The sequence below is a fragment of the Portunus trituberculatus genome, chromosome 24, assembly GCF_017591435.1.
Source record: "Portunus trituberculatus isolate SZX2019 chromosome 24, ASM1759143v1, whole genome shotgun sequence".
Lineage (NCBI taxonomy): Eukaryota > Metazoa > Arthropoda > Malacostraca > Decapoda > Portunidae > Portunus > Portunus trituberculatus.
In genome coordinates, this window is record NC_059278.1 from 15,309,262 (window position 1) to 15,326,277 (window position 17,016).

The window sequence follows — 17,016 nt, forward strand, 5'->3', positions numbered from 1 at the left end:
CACACACACACACACACACACACACACACACACACACACACACACACACACACACAATACATCTGTGAAAAGTCTAAATCAGAGTTGTTTACTAATGTGTGAGTTTTCATTGTTTTTTTACTTGTTTTTCTTTTTCTTTTCTGAGGCGTTGATAAAATGTGATCGGTGTTTTGGGTTTCATGTCTGCAACTTTGCTGTATTTTTGTTCTCATTCGTGTGTTTTTCTTTCGAGTTTCTTTTCAGGTTGTTGATTCGTCGTTTTCCTTCCCTTTGGTCTTTCTCTCTGTTTTTCTGTCTTTGATCTCTCTCTCTCTCTCTCTCTCTCTCTCTCTCTCTCTCTCTCTCTCTCTCTCTCTCTCTCTCTCTTCATTACCATTTTCCCCTTCCTTCCCTTTTTCTTCACACTACACAGCACACCACTTGCCGCAGCAGAACACCTCTTGTTGTATCATTTTTAATCCAATACCAACTAAGTCATTTTCCACCTCACTTTCATTCACTTACCCACCACCACATGTCTCTTCCATCCCTTCACTTAACTTTTGACCATCCTCTCTCTAACTTCACCCCACACTCCACTCCTTCATTCTTCTCATCTTTATTTTTCTCATCCTACTCTTCCAGTGTGTCCTTGGGGGAATTCCTCGGAGGTCCCTGACAATGCTATCATCCTGCATGACCCGACTGCTTACTGGCTCGAGAGTGTGATCCTGTATGAGTGTCCTGATGGGATGGAGTCCGTTCAAGGCAACACCACTGTCAATGCAACCTGCTTAGAGGACGGTTGGATTCTTAGTGAGCCTGACTTTGCGTGCTATACAGGTAAGATTTTTTTTTTCCATTTTTGTTTTTATTTATGAGAGTGTGTTTCTTGTGTTTTTGTCTGTTGATATAGTTATTTGTATTTTGTATCTTGCTTTTCTCCTTGAAGTATCAACTGGGGTTATGCACTACATACTATTATGGTACAGCTTCATATATACTTGTGTAGCGGGTACGGTGAACGAAAGCCAACAGAAGTGATGCATTTTATTGGACAGCAGCAGTGAACACAGTATATACAAAAGAAGGGTGACCCAGGAGTTGTCCAAAACTGCCTCTTTTGAACTTCAACAAGACTACACATCGCAGCCAACTCGACCACACCACTTTTTTTGTATATACTGTGTTCACTGCTGCTGTCCAGAAAACTCCATCACTTCTGTTGGCTTTCGTTCACCGTACCCGCTACACTTGGACCAATTCAATGTCAATACCGTATTTTGTTAGTAATGTTTTGTAGTCAATATAATCTATCGATATCTGTGTGTGTGTGTGTGTGTGTGTGTGTGTGTGTGTGTAAGTCTTTGCTCTCTCACCACGACTATTCTCAAAGTTTCGAAGACCACAAAGATGATTAGCCAAATTTTCAAGTATTTCGCCTGTTCATAATGTAGAAATCGCGTTCATCAATCATTAGAAACATAGAAACGCCTTAGATGTTCTTGTAACTTGAACTAGACCCTTTAAAAAGTAGTGAAGTGTTTATGAATATTGCCCAAAAAATAATTGTGATGTGGTGTGGTGTGGTGTGGTGTGGTGTGGTGTGATGTGGCTGGGTGACTGGTTAGCTACTTGTTTGAATACCTGTTTGGCTCACTAATAGGTTGATTGGTTGGCTGGCTGACTTGCTAGTTGGTTGGTTTGGGTATAAGTAGCACGCTGGCTGAATGGATAAGTGGATGATTGTCTGAATGTCTATTTGACTGACTTAGTTACCTTAAAGAGTGACAGAGTGATTCACTGGCTGGCTGATTGACTGACTGGCTGGATAACTGTTTAATTAACTGGCTAGTTATCTGGATGATTGATTAAATGGCAGAATGGTTGATAGGACGATTAAATTACAGGATGACTGACTAACTGACTGACTCAATAATTAACAAACTCTTGCCTCTTTACTCTTCCTCTGCTTCCCTTCCAGTTTGCCCAGAGGATCCACCTTCTGTCCCACCGCCTGGAAGCAGCGACTGGGATGGATACACCAGACTCTTCGGAACCCAGGTGTGTCTGCTGGTTCCAGTGACACATATCATTCCCTCATCCTTCCTCATACTTCACATATCGTCTGGGTTTGGTGGCGTAGTTGGTTAAGGCGGTTCGTGTTCGAATCCTTGGTAAATCTAGTTGCCCGGTGTGAGATCTAGTGTTCTCCCGTTAATCCTAGCGGTGTCACTTAACCTGAGCTGTTGCGAGGGCTAATGGAATAATATACATTTTTTCACATTTCGTCCACTCACTCTTACATTATTCTGTCATCCTTCCACGTTACTCCATATTCCAGCACATCCACATCATTTTCTCATCTCTCCACATACATCACATTTTATCCACTTACTCTCACACCATTCATTCATTCATCCTTACACACCTCTCTGTATTCCAGTATCTCCACATTATTCTTTCATCCTTCCAATCTAAGGCTGCTTTCACATGAACGATTTTCGCCGGTCCGCCACATGCCGCACGGTTTAGCGTTACGTTGACTCTTATGAGTGTATTCACACGAGACCTGAACGGCAGTGTATCCGTTCCGGCAATCACACCGTGCTGTACTGCCAGCAAGATCGTAACGGCAGCAATGCCGCACAACGGTTTCGAGATCATGTATCGCTATGGGCGCCTTCACTCATCCAGTGCATCCCACGTGCGGCGAGCAATATTTCTTAGTAAATTTGTGAGTTTTCTTAGTAAAATTCCGAGGAAAACAGAGATATCTTTAGTTTTTTCACATAATTAATTAATTTTCATAGCAAAATATGGAAGAAAATAGAAATATCGTAATATTTCCTTTTTTCTGAGTTTTCCCAGCAATATAACCAAGAATACATTTTTTTTCAGTTTTATCACTAGATTTGTGAGTTTTATGATGTCCTATATAGCAAGAAGATATCGAAGCAGATATTGAAAGGAAAAGACTGCGGCAGACACTGCATTGTCACCGTAGATCTCCAGGTGCCATGCGGCTGCCGTGCTGCATGTGCCGCATCGGTGAAAATCTTTCGTGTGAAAATAGCCTAAGATTTCCCATATTCATCCTTCTACACTACTTCATATTCCATTACTTCAACTCTCCACTACAAAACTCCAAATATTCGACTCGCTCTTGTCACCGCGTCTTTCTCTCCTGAAGGTCAATCTCACGTGTCCCATGAACTACACCTTCGGGGACTTCAACTCCTCCTTCAGTTTAACCTGCGAGAGTGACGGGAACTGGACGTACGTGGACCCGGACATTCTCATCTGCAGGATAGGTAAGTCAGGTGTGAATTGTTGGTTTTTTTTCTGGATACAGGTAGATTTTTTTTATATTTGGCAGTGAATGTAGATCATTCTCGTTTTTTTTTTTTTTTTTTTTTTAACGTGGTGGTGAAGATCTGGTTTTATTACGTAGAGTTTTGCTGTATTTTCTGTTTGATTTTAGTGAACAAAGTACTCATGTATAGTGGTTGGTGGAAGGTAAGGTAGAATAGAAATATTCTACAGGGTGAAACCCCTCTCCCATTCATCGGCTGGTTCTTTGAAGGTCTTGACATCTACAACACTAGACTCTATCGGAACCTTGTTGAAAAATCCAGCGTTGGACCTTTGTGAGTTGACAACCACAGACAGAGTGGATGATCTCCCAGGTTTGTGCCTTCCAGAGTGCCATTACCAACCGTTCAACTCGAAAGGTAAACTCCTGGACATCTTGGCCTCTTTGTGAAAGTGCAGGACCACCCAAAGTTGTTGTTGCACCTTCGTTTCGGATTCGATTCAGTGGAGACATCGCCCATACCGGTCTCTGGGAATGCCTTTGGCATAAGTCAAGAGTAACATCGGTTCCCTATCAGTTGAAGTATCTGGAACCCCATCTGATGTCAGCAGAAACCCACACTAAGCAGGATATGGACCATTCTCTGTCGATGGTAGCTACAGCGTCCCTACTTCGCGAGTAGCTTCGCTTGTTTAGCTCCTTGTTCTACACCATCTCAGCACAACAATTAGAGGATATGCTGCTGGCCTGCTCAATGGACTCAGAAGGCATGGTGAGGATGGCGGCCTATGACATGCCTCTCCGGAGAAAGGCGAGAAGGGCTGCTGCTGCCTCGTTAACCGAGTCCAGTCGATAGGCTATAGGGCAAGTAACTCCTTTGTCACCCACCTTCTTTGCCGAGGAGGTAACGGAACGGATCATGGCAGCACAGCCTCATGTTATGCAAGTGCCAGCTTCTCATGAGAAGACATATTCGGCAGCCCCTTTTGGGAGGCCTCCGGAGCAAGCTCCACACAGATGGCCTCATATATCTACACGGGATACCTTAGCGAGGCAGGTTCCCTATCCTACTCTGAGGCAGGCCAACCAGCAGCCCTTTCGAAGATGCCATCCCTATTAACACAGGTTCAGAGTACTGACCAGGCAGTATGTTAGCAACAAACTGAAGGCGATCTGAGGCCACTGTCCCTGGATGCCTCTTGTGCTGGAGCCACTCCTGGTCAAAACACGGTTGGTAGCTCGAGTAATCCTGCAGGAACTCAGCTGGCCGTGGCCCAAACAATCACTGCTACGTTGTCCTCCTGAGTCATCAAAAGTGGTTACCATCTGTCCTTCCCCACCCCCTGGAGTTGCGGAAGAAAGAGATGTAATAGAACGAGGGTCAAGAAAAGTCTTCCTGTCATGTTTGTTTATGGTGCCAAGGAAGGACCAGGACAAGACGAGGCTTTTCATGGATATGAGCACACTAAACAAATTCTTGGAACCCTTGAGGGTGAAGATTGTGACAGTCGCTCAGATCCGAACAGCGTTACGGAGGGGTCCTAGATGACATCCCTGGACCTTTATGACGTTTGCTGTCATGTCCTCATCCATCCTTGGTTTTCCGCTTTTTGGCATTCCAGATAGGGTGGGAGACGTTCCAGATAACTAGGCACCCTTTAGGACTCTCTTAGGAGAAGTGGCGACCCGTCTGGTGGACGTGGGAGTCCCTACTCTCATGTATGTGTCTAGACGACTTAGCTGATACATGCTCCCACCAAGGAGGATGTAGTGGGTAGTGTTCAGAAATCCCTGGGGGAGCTGGCGGACATGTTGATCCTCATGAACATGGTTAAGTCCACCATTACCCTCACGCAAAGGCTTTCTTGGCTCAAGATAGAGAAGTGTACCCTTACGGTCGCCCCAGACAACGCCCGGCACATCCTCTGCCAGGTGTTCAGGGCTTACTTCTATCACACGCTTTTGCTTCACGTTAAACTTTACTGCAACCACTCTTTCGCTAGGCCGCCTCAAACACAGAAAGGGAGGTCATCACAGCGGTATCCCGGGACTGCCCCCAACCTATTTCTCCCACACTGCACCTGTTCCTGCGTCCTCGGCTCAGACTCGGTGTCTTACGTCAGCGGTTAAAGTGGCTATCATCTGTCCCGTCTCTCTCAGTGGCAACAGAGGCGTCACATGTGGCTTGGAGCTACCAATCGAACCAGGGCAATCAAGCGTGTTGGGGATGGTCAGAAGAGATGAAGCTAAGCCCATAGAAAACTATTACTTGACGTGTGTCAAAGGGGGTTTTTCACATCAACCCGTCACTTAGGCTGGCATAATTCTCTATCTCTTTCATATTTTGGGTCATATATCATTTCATACTTTACTGAATACATTTTATTTCATATCGTTACACTCAGGAATGATTGCTGAATCTAAGCATCATATGAAAACCTTTTCAAATAGATAATTAACTGAAATATGATGAATTGAATTGAAAAAATAGTGTCTATTGTTTTTAACTCTTAATTTATTGCAACAATTCTCAGTAACTTAGCAGTTATTAAAATAAACTATTCCATATTGTAGAACAAAATCTTCTGATTGTGATGATATCTTCAGATTCCTAATAAAATGTTATAGAAGCGGTAAATGGAAGTTAAGGCTCATCACCATAACATCGCACTCTACACAAACGCTTGCCAGTCAGTTAGTCTAATCACACTTTGTCACTTTTACAGACTAGACACATCACGGCCTCCACCCTAGTCCTTTGCTGATGATTTCCTGTGAGCATGCCAAAATTATGTGCTATCTCTCTCGCCAGTAAAGTTTAGTTAGCACTTTTGATAAAGAGTCTAGAGCTGTCATTAAAAATAGAAAACAATATTTCTTGACCTTTATGCTGGGGTCACACTACAGGTTTTTTTTTTTTTTTTTTTTACTACGACGCTCCCGAAGGTCGTAAAGGTAATTTTTCTGTGACTACATTCGACTGTCGTAACGATTGGAAGCATTTCAGTACAAGAAGGACATGCAAAACGAAGGACATACGACATCGGATCCTAGACGTATGATGACGTATGAGTCTCGTATGATGACATACGACGTACCAAAGGAAATGGGAACAACCAGAATTTTCAAATTTTCTTGGTTTGCGACAACGTATGCTACGCTAACGATGTCGAACGATGTCGGACGATGTCAAACGATGTTGAAATAGACGCATTTGACAAACGTGCAATGATGCCCTGTATTCGCTTGGCGACGCAAGAGGTATATATAGCGGTCCCAAGCGTTTTTCCATGTCACATAAAAACACACAGAGCAGACAGCACACAAAGAAGTTCTCTCTTGAGTATCACCAAGGCACCGTAAAATGGTACAACTTCAGGAGAGGCTTTGCTTCATTGCAGACAACCTGACGGGAAAGGATGTGGTTGTACACATTTAAGGTTTAATACGGTCACCGAGGAGACGTCTTCCTCGAGGAGAAAACTTTTTTTAACAGTCCATCAGGAAGGTAAGGGACCTGTGGCCAGAGAAAGGAAGAGGAGCAGCAACACCCTCCCATGGGGTACCTGGTAAAAGAACACAAGCCCGGGCATGTGAAGAAGATATGGAGGCCAAGGTCATGGTCTGCATATACACCGCCAAGGTTCTTGCGGGGAATGACCATCATCGCTTGCAAGGGCTAATACTACTTCTCCTCCAGCACAATGGTCTCCAGACAATAGAAGTTCTGACCAAGGTTTTCTCCGCTCCACTCTTATGAGGACATCTCCAACTCGTCACCGCAAGCAATTAAGTGAGCGCTAGGTCAAGCAGGGGAAGACTCAACCCTGCCTTGAAGGCCATAAGTCCAAAGAAGTAATAGAAGAGGAAGAAGCAACGGCCACCATTGCTCCCATGGAAGAAGACCACGGAAGTGACGAAGACGAAGATGAGGAGAAAGAGATCGTGAATGTAGATGGCAGTAATGAAGGCTCTCCCCAGTACAGCCGCATGGAAACCCCAGTGACGTGCGCAAGCCTAGAACTGCCTCTCTCTCCCTCTCCAGCTGGAGACCAGGGTTGGACGATCCAGAGGAAGAAAAGGAGGAAAGTAAACACCACCAAGAACAAGTCTCCAGAATCACCAGTCCTCCATCCCGTCAACCGACCTGACGAGCTAACAATAGACACAAGAATTTCAGCAAACAACATCTGCGGTAAGACAATCAAGACTAACCAAGGTGACAAGAAAGATATCATATAATTCAACAATAGCAAGTGGTCCACCCAGCAACTTTTATTCTCCTACTATTTTCTGTATTTCTTTGACTTTTCTTCTTACTGTCTAACCTTATTTTCTCTCCCCTTTATCTAACATGATTTGGATTCGGATTCCCATGTCACATCACCCACATCATCGAATCTACACACATCACCATGAGTCTCCTGAAGTACATCCCTGTCCTCGCTGACATGGAGCCCCATCTCGCCAGGGACATCTTGAGAATTGAGTCTACATACATACATACATACATACGTACGTACGTACATGGGGCATTATACCCACGCATGCATTTCCTCTGTGCCTTCGACTTCGGTGGGGAACCATCTTCAGAATCGCGGTGTGGACTGGACCTATTGAGCCGGGTGCAGTGCTGCCAGGTCGAACTGCGAACTTCACCCTAAATACACCCTTAACATTAGGTGGTGTCCTCATCCCCTTCTCCTGAGTTCAGCCTGCCTTGTCAGCAGTCTGTCAGCATCATTGTAGATGTCATTTTGGCGTGGAGTTTCTGTGGTGTCCTAGTTAAGCAATTCAGGTGGTGAACACCATCTCATGGCGCTCAAGAACCTCGTCAGTTCGACAATATGAGTCCTGCTTGCAGACGTTTCACGATCTCCTGTATCAGCGTGCGATTACCAGGTTTTCACCAACAGTGGTCTTGGACTTCCTTGCATGGCTGGCTAATAAAAAATAATGGGCTCCGACGACCATTTCGACGCAGTACGCGCCACTTGCTGACCCTCTCTACTTTAGATTCAACATACCAGTGGACGAGAGAGCTCTGACACTACTGAGAACGGGAATCCGCGCAAGACGGGTACTGGGAAGACCAGCAGCCCCGATGTGGTACCTACACCGTGTGCTCCAGCATCTCACTTTTGAGGGGACTGTCCAAATGAGTGAGAACCTGCTATTGCAAAGGGCGGTCTTCTTAATTGCTTTGGCCACAGGTTACAGAGCGTCCCAACTCGCTGTTCTTACAAGACGCGCAAGTTTCACGTCTTTCGAGGACGACATGAAGGGGATGATATTAGCTCCATCCACCTCCTTTCTCGTCGAGAGCGAGCAAGCAGACGCCCTGCTCGATTCCCTAGCTCAAGGTTCTATCCTTCAGCATCGCACCTGTTGTGTTTGGTCCACGCTCTACACGAATACATAAGGGCCACAACGAAATAAATAACTCCAGGTCTTGAACGGCACTCCAGGCTAGGTCTCTGGCTTGTCTGTTTTGCCAGGTTATCGGGAACGCCGACCCGGGCTACACACCGAGAGCGCACAGTATCTGAAGAGTTGCGGCTTCACTTGCTGTCCCACAAACCCACTCGCTGGATGGGATCATGGACCTTGGGGGGTTGGGCCTTCACATCATCTTTTCGCTCCTGCTAACTCTTTCATACGGTGGTTCCACTACCATGTGTTGCAATAGGAGTTCATCATCTTGCACCTGTGTAATCAGGAAGGGGGAGTGAGAGATTCTTTACAAAGGTATTTTCCTTTAGTGTTTGGATGTTGAAATGTTATTTTTTAATACCTAGGAATTTGGCTGTGCATTGTCGAATAAAACATACATGAATTACTAAGGAACCTGCTGAGTTTTGCTATGTACTTCATCCAAAATACTGGTTACCTAACATGACATGATACAAGATTGGCTTCCTCTCTCGGTAAAAAATGTGTTCAATATAAGTAATTCACTTTGCTGGGATTGCTTGGGTTTCCGTGCTGCTTTCTTTTTTCACCGCCCTCTACACCTCCCGCCATCCTTTTCTCATACATAGCTACGCTGTGTCGGCAACATTTTTGGTAAGAATAAAAAGATTGTCGCGGCGTTTACCGCTTAAATCCATCTTTCTTATCACATGTTTCCAACACAGCCATTTTATTTTCCCTCCCTCCTCTCGTTGTAGAGAGTGGTCAAGTAAAGGGCGTGGGGTCACGGTCACGAGGTGTTCGGGTGCCGGAGTGATTAAAGCTTATGCACTTACGTTTTGTTTAGTAAAAAGCCTGGAACTTTGTGTTCACAAATGTTATTTTGTGCGCACACTCAGCCCAGCCTAATTATTAGTTAAAGTAAGTGGTTATCAGGCAAGGGCTGAAGGCAAATAGCTACGCTGTGCTACCAACATGTGACAAGAAAGATGGATTCAAGCGCCCAACGCTGCGTCATCTTTTTTTTTTTTTTATTTCCACCTCACTTTCATTCACTTAACTTTTGACCCTCCACTTTCTTTAACTTCACCCCACACTCCACGCCTTCATCCTTCTCACCTTTATTTTTTTTCATTTTACTCTTCCAGCGTGTCCTTGGGGGAATTCCTCGGAGGTCCCTGACAATGCTGTCATCCTGCATGACCCGACTCCTTACTGGCTCGAGAGTGCAATCCTGTATGAGTGTCCTGATGGGATGGAGTCCGATCTAGGCAACACCATCGTCAATGCAACCTGCTTAGAGGACGGTTGGATTCTTAGTGAGCCTGACTTTGCGTGCTATGAGGGTAAGATGTGTGTTTCTTTTATTTATTTTTGTTTTTATTTGTGTGAGTGTTTTCCTTGTGTTTTTATTTGTTCATGTAGTTGTTTGTATTTTGTATCTTGCTTTTCTCCTTGAAGTATCAACTGGGGTTATGCACTACATACTATTATCGTACTGTTTCAAATATACTTGGACCAAATTAATGTTAATACCTTATTTTGTTAACAATGTTTTGTAGTCAATAAAATCTATCTAAATCTGTGTGTGTGTGTGTGTGTGTGTGTGTGTGTGTGTGTGTGTGTGTGTGTGTGTGTGTGTGTGTTAAGTCTTTGCTCTCTCACCACGACTATTTTCAAATTTTCAAAGACCACAAAGGTGATTAGCCAAATTCTCTAATGTTTGATAACATAGAAATCTCGTTCATCTATCATATAATCACAGAAACGTCTTAGAAACTCGTGTAATTTGTACTAGACCCTTTAAAAGTAGTGAAGTGTTTATGAATATTGCCCTAAAAATGAATGTGGTGTGGTGTGGTGTGGCTGGGTGACTGGATGACTGGTTAGCTACTTGTTTGATTAGCTGTTTGGCTGACTGATGGGTTGATTGGTTGGCTGGCTGACTTGCTGATTGGGTAAGTGGCATGCTTGGTGACTGTATAAGTGATCGATTGTTTGAATGTCTATTTGACTGACTTGGTGGGTTCCTGCAGAGTTAGTTACCTTAATGAGTGACTGAGCGATTTACTGGCTGGCTGATTGGCTAATTGGCTGGATAACTGTTTAATTAACTGGCTTGTTAAATGGATAGCTGATTAAATGGCAGTATGGTTGATAGGGTGATTAACTTATCAGATGACTGACTAACTGACTGGTTCAATCATTAACAAACTCTTTGTCTCTTTACTGTTCCTCTGTTTCCTTTTCAGTTTGTCCAGAGGATCCACCTTCCGTCCCGCCGCCTGGAAACAGCGACTGGAACGGATACACCAAAATCTTGGGAACCCAGGTGTGTCTTCTGGTTCCAATGACACGTTTCTCAACATCACATCATTTTCTCATCTCTCCACATACATCACATTTTATCCACTTACTCTCACACCATTCATTCATTCATCCTTACACACCTCTCTGTATTCCAGTATCTCCACATTATTCTTTCATCCTTCCAATCTAAGGCTGCTTTCACATGAACGATTTTCGCCGGTCCGCCACATGCCGCACGGTTTAGCGTTACGTTGACTCTTATGAGTGTATTCACACGAGACCTGAACGGCAGTGTATCCGTTCCGGCAATCACACCGTGCTGTACTGCCAGCAAGATCGTAACGGCAGCAATGCCGCACAACGGTTTCGAGATCATGTATCGCTATGGGCGCCTTCACTCATCCAGTGCATCCCACGTGCGGCGAGCAATATTTCTTAGTAAATTTGTGAGTTTTCTTAGCAAATTCCGAGGAAAAGAGAGATATCCTTTGTATTCTCACAAAATTAATTAGTTTTCCCTGCAGAATATGGATATGGAGGAAAATAGAAATATATTAAGTTTTTTTTTTTAGTTTTTTTTTTTTTTGTAATATAATCAAGATTTTTTTTTCAGTTTTCTCACAAAATTTATGAGTTTGATGATGTCCTCCATCACTGAGAGACAATGGTGCACTAACAAATATGACAAGGAGGTATCAAAGCGGATGTTGAAGGGAATGGACTGCGGCATACACCGCACTGTCACCGTAGATGTCCAGGTGCCATGCGGCTGCTGTGCTGCATGTGCCGCACCGGCGAAATTTGTTTGTGTGAAAGCATCCTAAGACTTCCCACATTCATCCTTCCTTCACTACTTCATATACCACTTCTTGTTCATCATTCTTTCATCCTTCCACTGTAAGACTCCCAATATTCGACTCGCTCTTGTCACCGCGTCTTTCTTTCCCAAAGGTCAATCTCACGTGTCCCATGAACTACACCTTCGGGGACTTCAACTCCTCCTTCAGTTTAACCTGCGAGAGTGACGGGAACTGGACGTACGTAGACCCGGACATTCTCATCTGCAGGATAGGTAAGTCAACTGTCCTCAGGTGTAAATTGTTAGTTTTTCTCAGTACAGGTAGATTCTCTTGTTTATTTGATAGTAGACGTTGATAATTCTCATTTTTTAACATGTAGTGGTGAGTATCTGGTTTTATTACGTAGAGTTTTGCTTCATTTTCTGTTCGTTTTTAGTGGACAAAGTATGTAAAGTGGTTGGTGGAAGGGAAGGTGGAATAGAAGGGTTTGCTTGTGGTGGATTTGGAAGAAAACAGGATGTGGGTGTGAGGGGGAAATGTTTGAAGTAGATTCTTCACACACACACACACACACACACACACACACACACACACACACACACACACACACACACACACACACTTGATTTGATCCTCAGTGCCCTGGCAGTCATCTTTCGAGGAGGTTAAGTGGCATGCATGAAGGAGTGAGAGGAGCAGGTGTTTGTCCTCCCTTGGTGATATTGGCTAAGGAAATCAAGGCAAAGTTCATTCCGTCTCTTGTCTTGAAGGTAATGGAGAAGCGTGAGTGAATGGTGGTAGGAATGGTTTCTGTCGTGCCTTAATGGTGTGTGATGCTTGTTTTTTATTCTTGTTTGTTTGTTTATTTTATTTTCCTGTGTTGGTGGTGGTGGTGGTGGTAGTTAGTGTTGCAAGAGAGAAAGAGAGTGGGGATAAGGGTGAGATTAGTGAAATATGAGTGAATTCTAGTGCTTATGATAAAACAGTTGTCGTGCTCCGAGCTGTTGCACGACGTTGCACAAATTGTCTAGCTACTGGCTATAAATAGTCAAAGGTTTTTTCTATCTTTAATTAACAAAACTAATATCTATACATAAGGTGTCGATACGGCGCCGACAAGTAACAATCACAACTCCTTCTGTTGCCTTCTCCACTGCAATTATTACAATTTCTCTTACAAACATCCTTAAGAATTGCATTAATCTCGTAGATATTCTCGCATCAAAACGGATTTCACTTCAAACATCATCCACAATATCTTCATAACGTATTACAACATCTGAACCCGGTGCTTTATTTCTCCGTAAATCTCATACGTAGTACGTACAATATTACCCCTTTTTCCCAGCTACCCGTATATAAGGATGACCTTTACTTGGTACATGAATGCAAGCAACCACATGACGTACCACCAAATATATTACCATACACATATAATTACCAGACTCCGTTCAACAAAATGACAACGTAACACCACCGAAATATAATGACAAATATTGATATCTCCACACAAGTGACTTCCCTCAAATAATCTCTTTCTCTTGGTACCCATACATGGAACCACGTTAACTTCGTACACAATTACACACTAGTAAATATGTTATGTAACTTATTCGTCAGAGCAACACACATGCACATACGTAGGTAGCCGTATACAAATTCCCTTACTCATAGATGAAAACGCAAGTATATAACGACGTCATTATGAACCAAAGTACAACCACATAAACCATAATAAACTAATACCACATAATACCTAAACCTCCTATCATGCTTCTTCCTCCATTCTAATTTACCTCAAAGACTGCATTGCAACTTATAAGCTCCACTTACTGGTTATATATGAAGTACAAAACGCCGCCCTCAGCTATGCAGCCGAGGGTGGCCCGCTTAGAGCCGCGGTTGTCCTCTCTGCTTCCTCTCTCCTCTCTCTCTCTCTCAAACCTCTACAATTTCCCTTCAGGAACTTATGGGGGCGTGTCTTGACCCACACAACACGCCCCTCAGAATGTACCATTCACCAATCAAGTACAAGCTCAAATGAACTCCACGTGTGGTACGAACAACATCCAAGACGACAACACTACCACCGGATGTTTACATGACCTTTTGACCCTCCTGCCCTTCCTAATCTCTTTTATGGCTGGATACGGTTACACACCCCATACTGGCGAACTAGCATACTTCCATATATCTTTATTTCTTGTTTCTTATATTTTTCATATTTCACTTATGATGTGCGCATCTGACACAGTGATAAGAAAAATGGTTGAGAGAGAGAGAGAGAGAGAGAGAGAGAGAGAGAGAGAGAGAGAGAGAGAGAGAGAGCATTGTAATTGTATACTCAAAAACAAAACGTTGACAGATTTTTCGTCACCTGCGTAACTTCGCCTCTTTTATGTCTGATTATGTCCTTATCAAGTCACATCCAGTTCATTATGTACTATTCCTCTCCTCTCCACCCATCCACCTTCCACGTGACTTAAACTCTTTTATTGATATCTGCTTTCCCTTTGCATAGATCCGGATAATCCACTTCTCGAAATAACACAAGAATCCACATTATCCTCACCACATCAATTACACCCACTTAATCCTAACCCATCTTATCATCTTCCATCCATCTTGTCTTCTTGCAACTTTCATCATTATATTCTTATCTAATCCTTATCTAAAATACTCTCCTCCTCCCTTCAGAGTGCCCCGAGGAGCCCCCAAGCGCCCTCGCCAACACCACATTAGAGGACGCGGTTCCCCCTTACTGGGTGACCTCCAACGTGACCTACAGGTGTGAGGAGGGCCTTGGGTTACCCTGGGGCGGCACTACCACTATCCTCACCTGTGAAGAAGAGGGGTGGACAGACTTTCCAGAGGGGCTCGAGTGTCTGCCAGGTAAGAGTGTGTGGATAGCTGCTGGAAGATAATGAGTTGATAGATATGGACAGGTAAATACAGCGAAGTAAATATGTGGGGTTAAATATGGACAGATAGACACAGGTAAGTAGATACAGATAGATAATGGCAGATAGACTGTTGCTGCTAAATATGGGTAGGTAAATATGTGGGGCTGAATAAGGGAGGGTAGATACAGGTAAATAGAAAGGACTAGGTAGATAAAAGGCAAGTGATTGAGGGGCGTCGGCTGGCTGGTCGATTGATGGGGTTGATGGTGATTGACAGCTGTTTTTTCCTTGTCTCCTTTTCATATTCTGCCCTGTTTGCCTACACGTCGCTCAGTAGTAGTAGTAGTAGTAGTAGTAGTAGTAGTAGTAGTAGTAGTAGTAGTAGTAGTAGTAGCAGCAGCAGCAGCAATAGACATTTCACAATATAATTTCGAACTTTCCTCAAGGGATTGACGCCTTCAGGAAGCCTCTTTCCCTGGTGCATTGTCCTTATCCTGAGCACCTTTACATAAGAACAAGAGCAGCAGCAGCAGTATTAGCAGTAGCAGTAGCAGTAGCAGTAGCAGTAGCAGTAGCAATAGTATTAGCAGTAGCACTAGCAGTAGCACTAGCAGTAGCAAGAGTATTAGCAGTAGCAGTAGTGGTAGCAGTAGCAGCAGTGGCAGAACACCAAACCTTCATAACAAATCAACAGAATACTAAATTTTCCCTATTAGTTAAGTCTAAGCTTCAATTCCTGTTATTCCTACCACAGCCTGCAGTCCCCCGCCTCAACCAAAGGGAGGAGAGTACAACCACACGGGGCCGACTCTCTGGGGGACAGTGGTGGAGTACACGTGTCCCTTTGGCTTCGGTGAGAAGGAGGAAGAAGAGGAAGATGAAGGTGAAGGTGAAGGTCCAGTGGTCCTCTATACCAGTTGTGAGGAAGGCAACTGGTCCCTCACTGCCATTCCCAATTGTTATGGTAAGTGATTTCATTAGTGGTTGTCTCTCTCCTTGATGTTGATGAGCTGGGAAAGGAAGACTCTTGCTAGGAAGGGAGGGAAGTGGGCGTATATTCTCTCTCTCTCTCTCTCTCTCTCTCTCTCTCTCTCTCTCTCTCTCTCTCTCTCTCTCTCTCTCTCTCTCTCACGTGAATGATAAAAACTAACATTTTCCCGCAAAGTTATGGTGAAAGTGTTGTTTTTGTGTCTCGCTTTACTTAATTTTCAATGTCGTTGGTGTTAATAATTCCTTCAGGGACAGGGAGTCTTTGAGTAATTAACGTTTTCTTTCATTTTTCATTCCTTCTTTTGTTTCTTATTTCAGGACTGAAGTTTCTTGTAATGTTCTTGTTTTATTTGATCTATTTTTTATCCAGATATTCAAAGTTTAAGTAATCATATTCATTCAATCCACTTGTACATTTATTTCTTCTTTAATTCATTCATTTCCTTGCAGCCTCACCACGTCAACATTTTCTAATAGCACTTGCAGTTTCTCCATTACAAACTCAATGTCTCTTGTGAAAATAATAAACTTTTTTGCAATATACTAAAGAGAATAGATATAAAAACATTGATATTCCAGTATTACAATCTAAACTCCAATTGTCTTCCAGTTACTAATGCATTTTTTTCCCTTTTTTTCCTTATTTTCTTCCCATAGACCAGGTATTTACTATGCAACATAATGCTATATATATTATGCCCTATTGTATAAGGGTAAGAACTCTCTCTAAAGGATGAGAATGAATGAGACTGAATGAAAGTGAATGAGAGACCATACACTACACACATTACATTTTTATTAAACTGTTATGTCATATTTTGAAATGTTGTGTATAATTTTGTCCTTCCATTAAAATACTTTCAAAACAATAATCAAATGTTTATGTCTTTGTCCTTCCTTGAACTTAAAAGCAAAGGTAACAGGGTAAGGTAATATAAGTTAATATAAAGTAAGGCAAGGGTAAAGTAAGATACAATTAAGTTAGGTATAATACAGTAAGATCAAGTAATTACATGACGAAATGAACCTATACACTCCTCTAACAAGGTAAGGTGTGATGATATTAGGTTAAATAAGGTACAGAAAGCTAAGATGAGATAAAGTAAGGTCAAGAAAGATACAGTAAAGTCAAGTTAAGGAAAGCAGGATTTGATAAGGTAAGGTAAGGAAAGGTAAGATAAGGTAGGGTCTCATTAAGGTAAGGTAAGGTAAGGTATTTCTAAACACCAGAATAAACCCTTACACTTCTACCCTCCTTGTTTTCTCTTTTATCGTTGCTATTCATAACAAAAATAACTTCATCCGA

At 43.1% G+C, this 17,016-nt stretch overlaps 1 protein-coding gene across 2 annotated transcripts in view; it reads left to right on the top strand.

Moving 5' to 3' along the window:
• Positions 1-16,534, top strand: part of LOC123508299 (sushi, von Willebrand factor type A, EGF and pentraxin domain-containing protein 1-like) — a 67,624-nt gene extending 51,090 nt beyond the window's left edge. Inside the window, exons 26-33 of one of the 2 annotated variants that reach the window (XM_045261886.1) lie at positions 625-822; positions 1,964-2,043; positions 3,173-3,293; positions 9,856-10,053; positions 10,960-11,039; positions 11,969-12,089; positions 14,515-14,709; positions 15,475-16,534. In XM_045261886.1, coding sequence (XP_045117821.1) covers positions 625-822; positions 1,964-2,043; positions 3,173-3,293; positions 9,856-10,053; positions 10,960-11,039; positions 11,969-12,089; positions 14,515-14,709; positions 15,475-15,692 — 1,211 coding nt within the window. In that variant the 3' untranslated portion in view covers positions 15,693-16,534. The remainder of the gene's footprint in view (positions 1-624; positions 823-1,963; positions 2,044-3,172; positions 3,294-9,855; positions 10,054-10,959; positions 11,040-11,968; positions 12,090-14,514; positions 14,710-15,474) is intronic. The other variant, XM_045261887.1, reaches the window with a different exon arrangement.
• Positions 16,535-17,016: the final 482 nt, after the last annotated feature.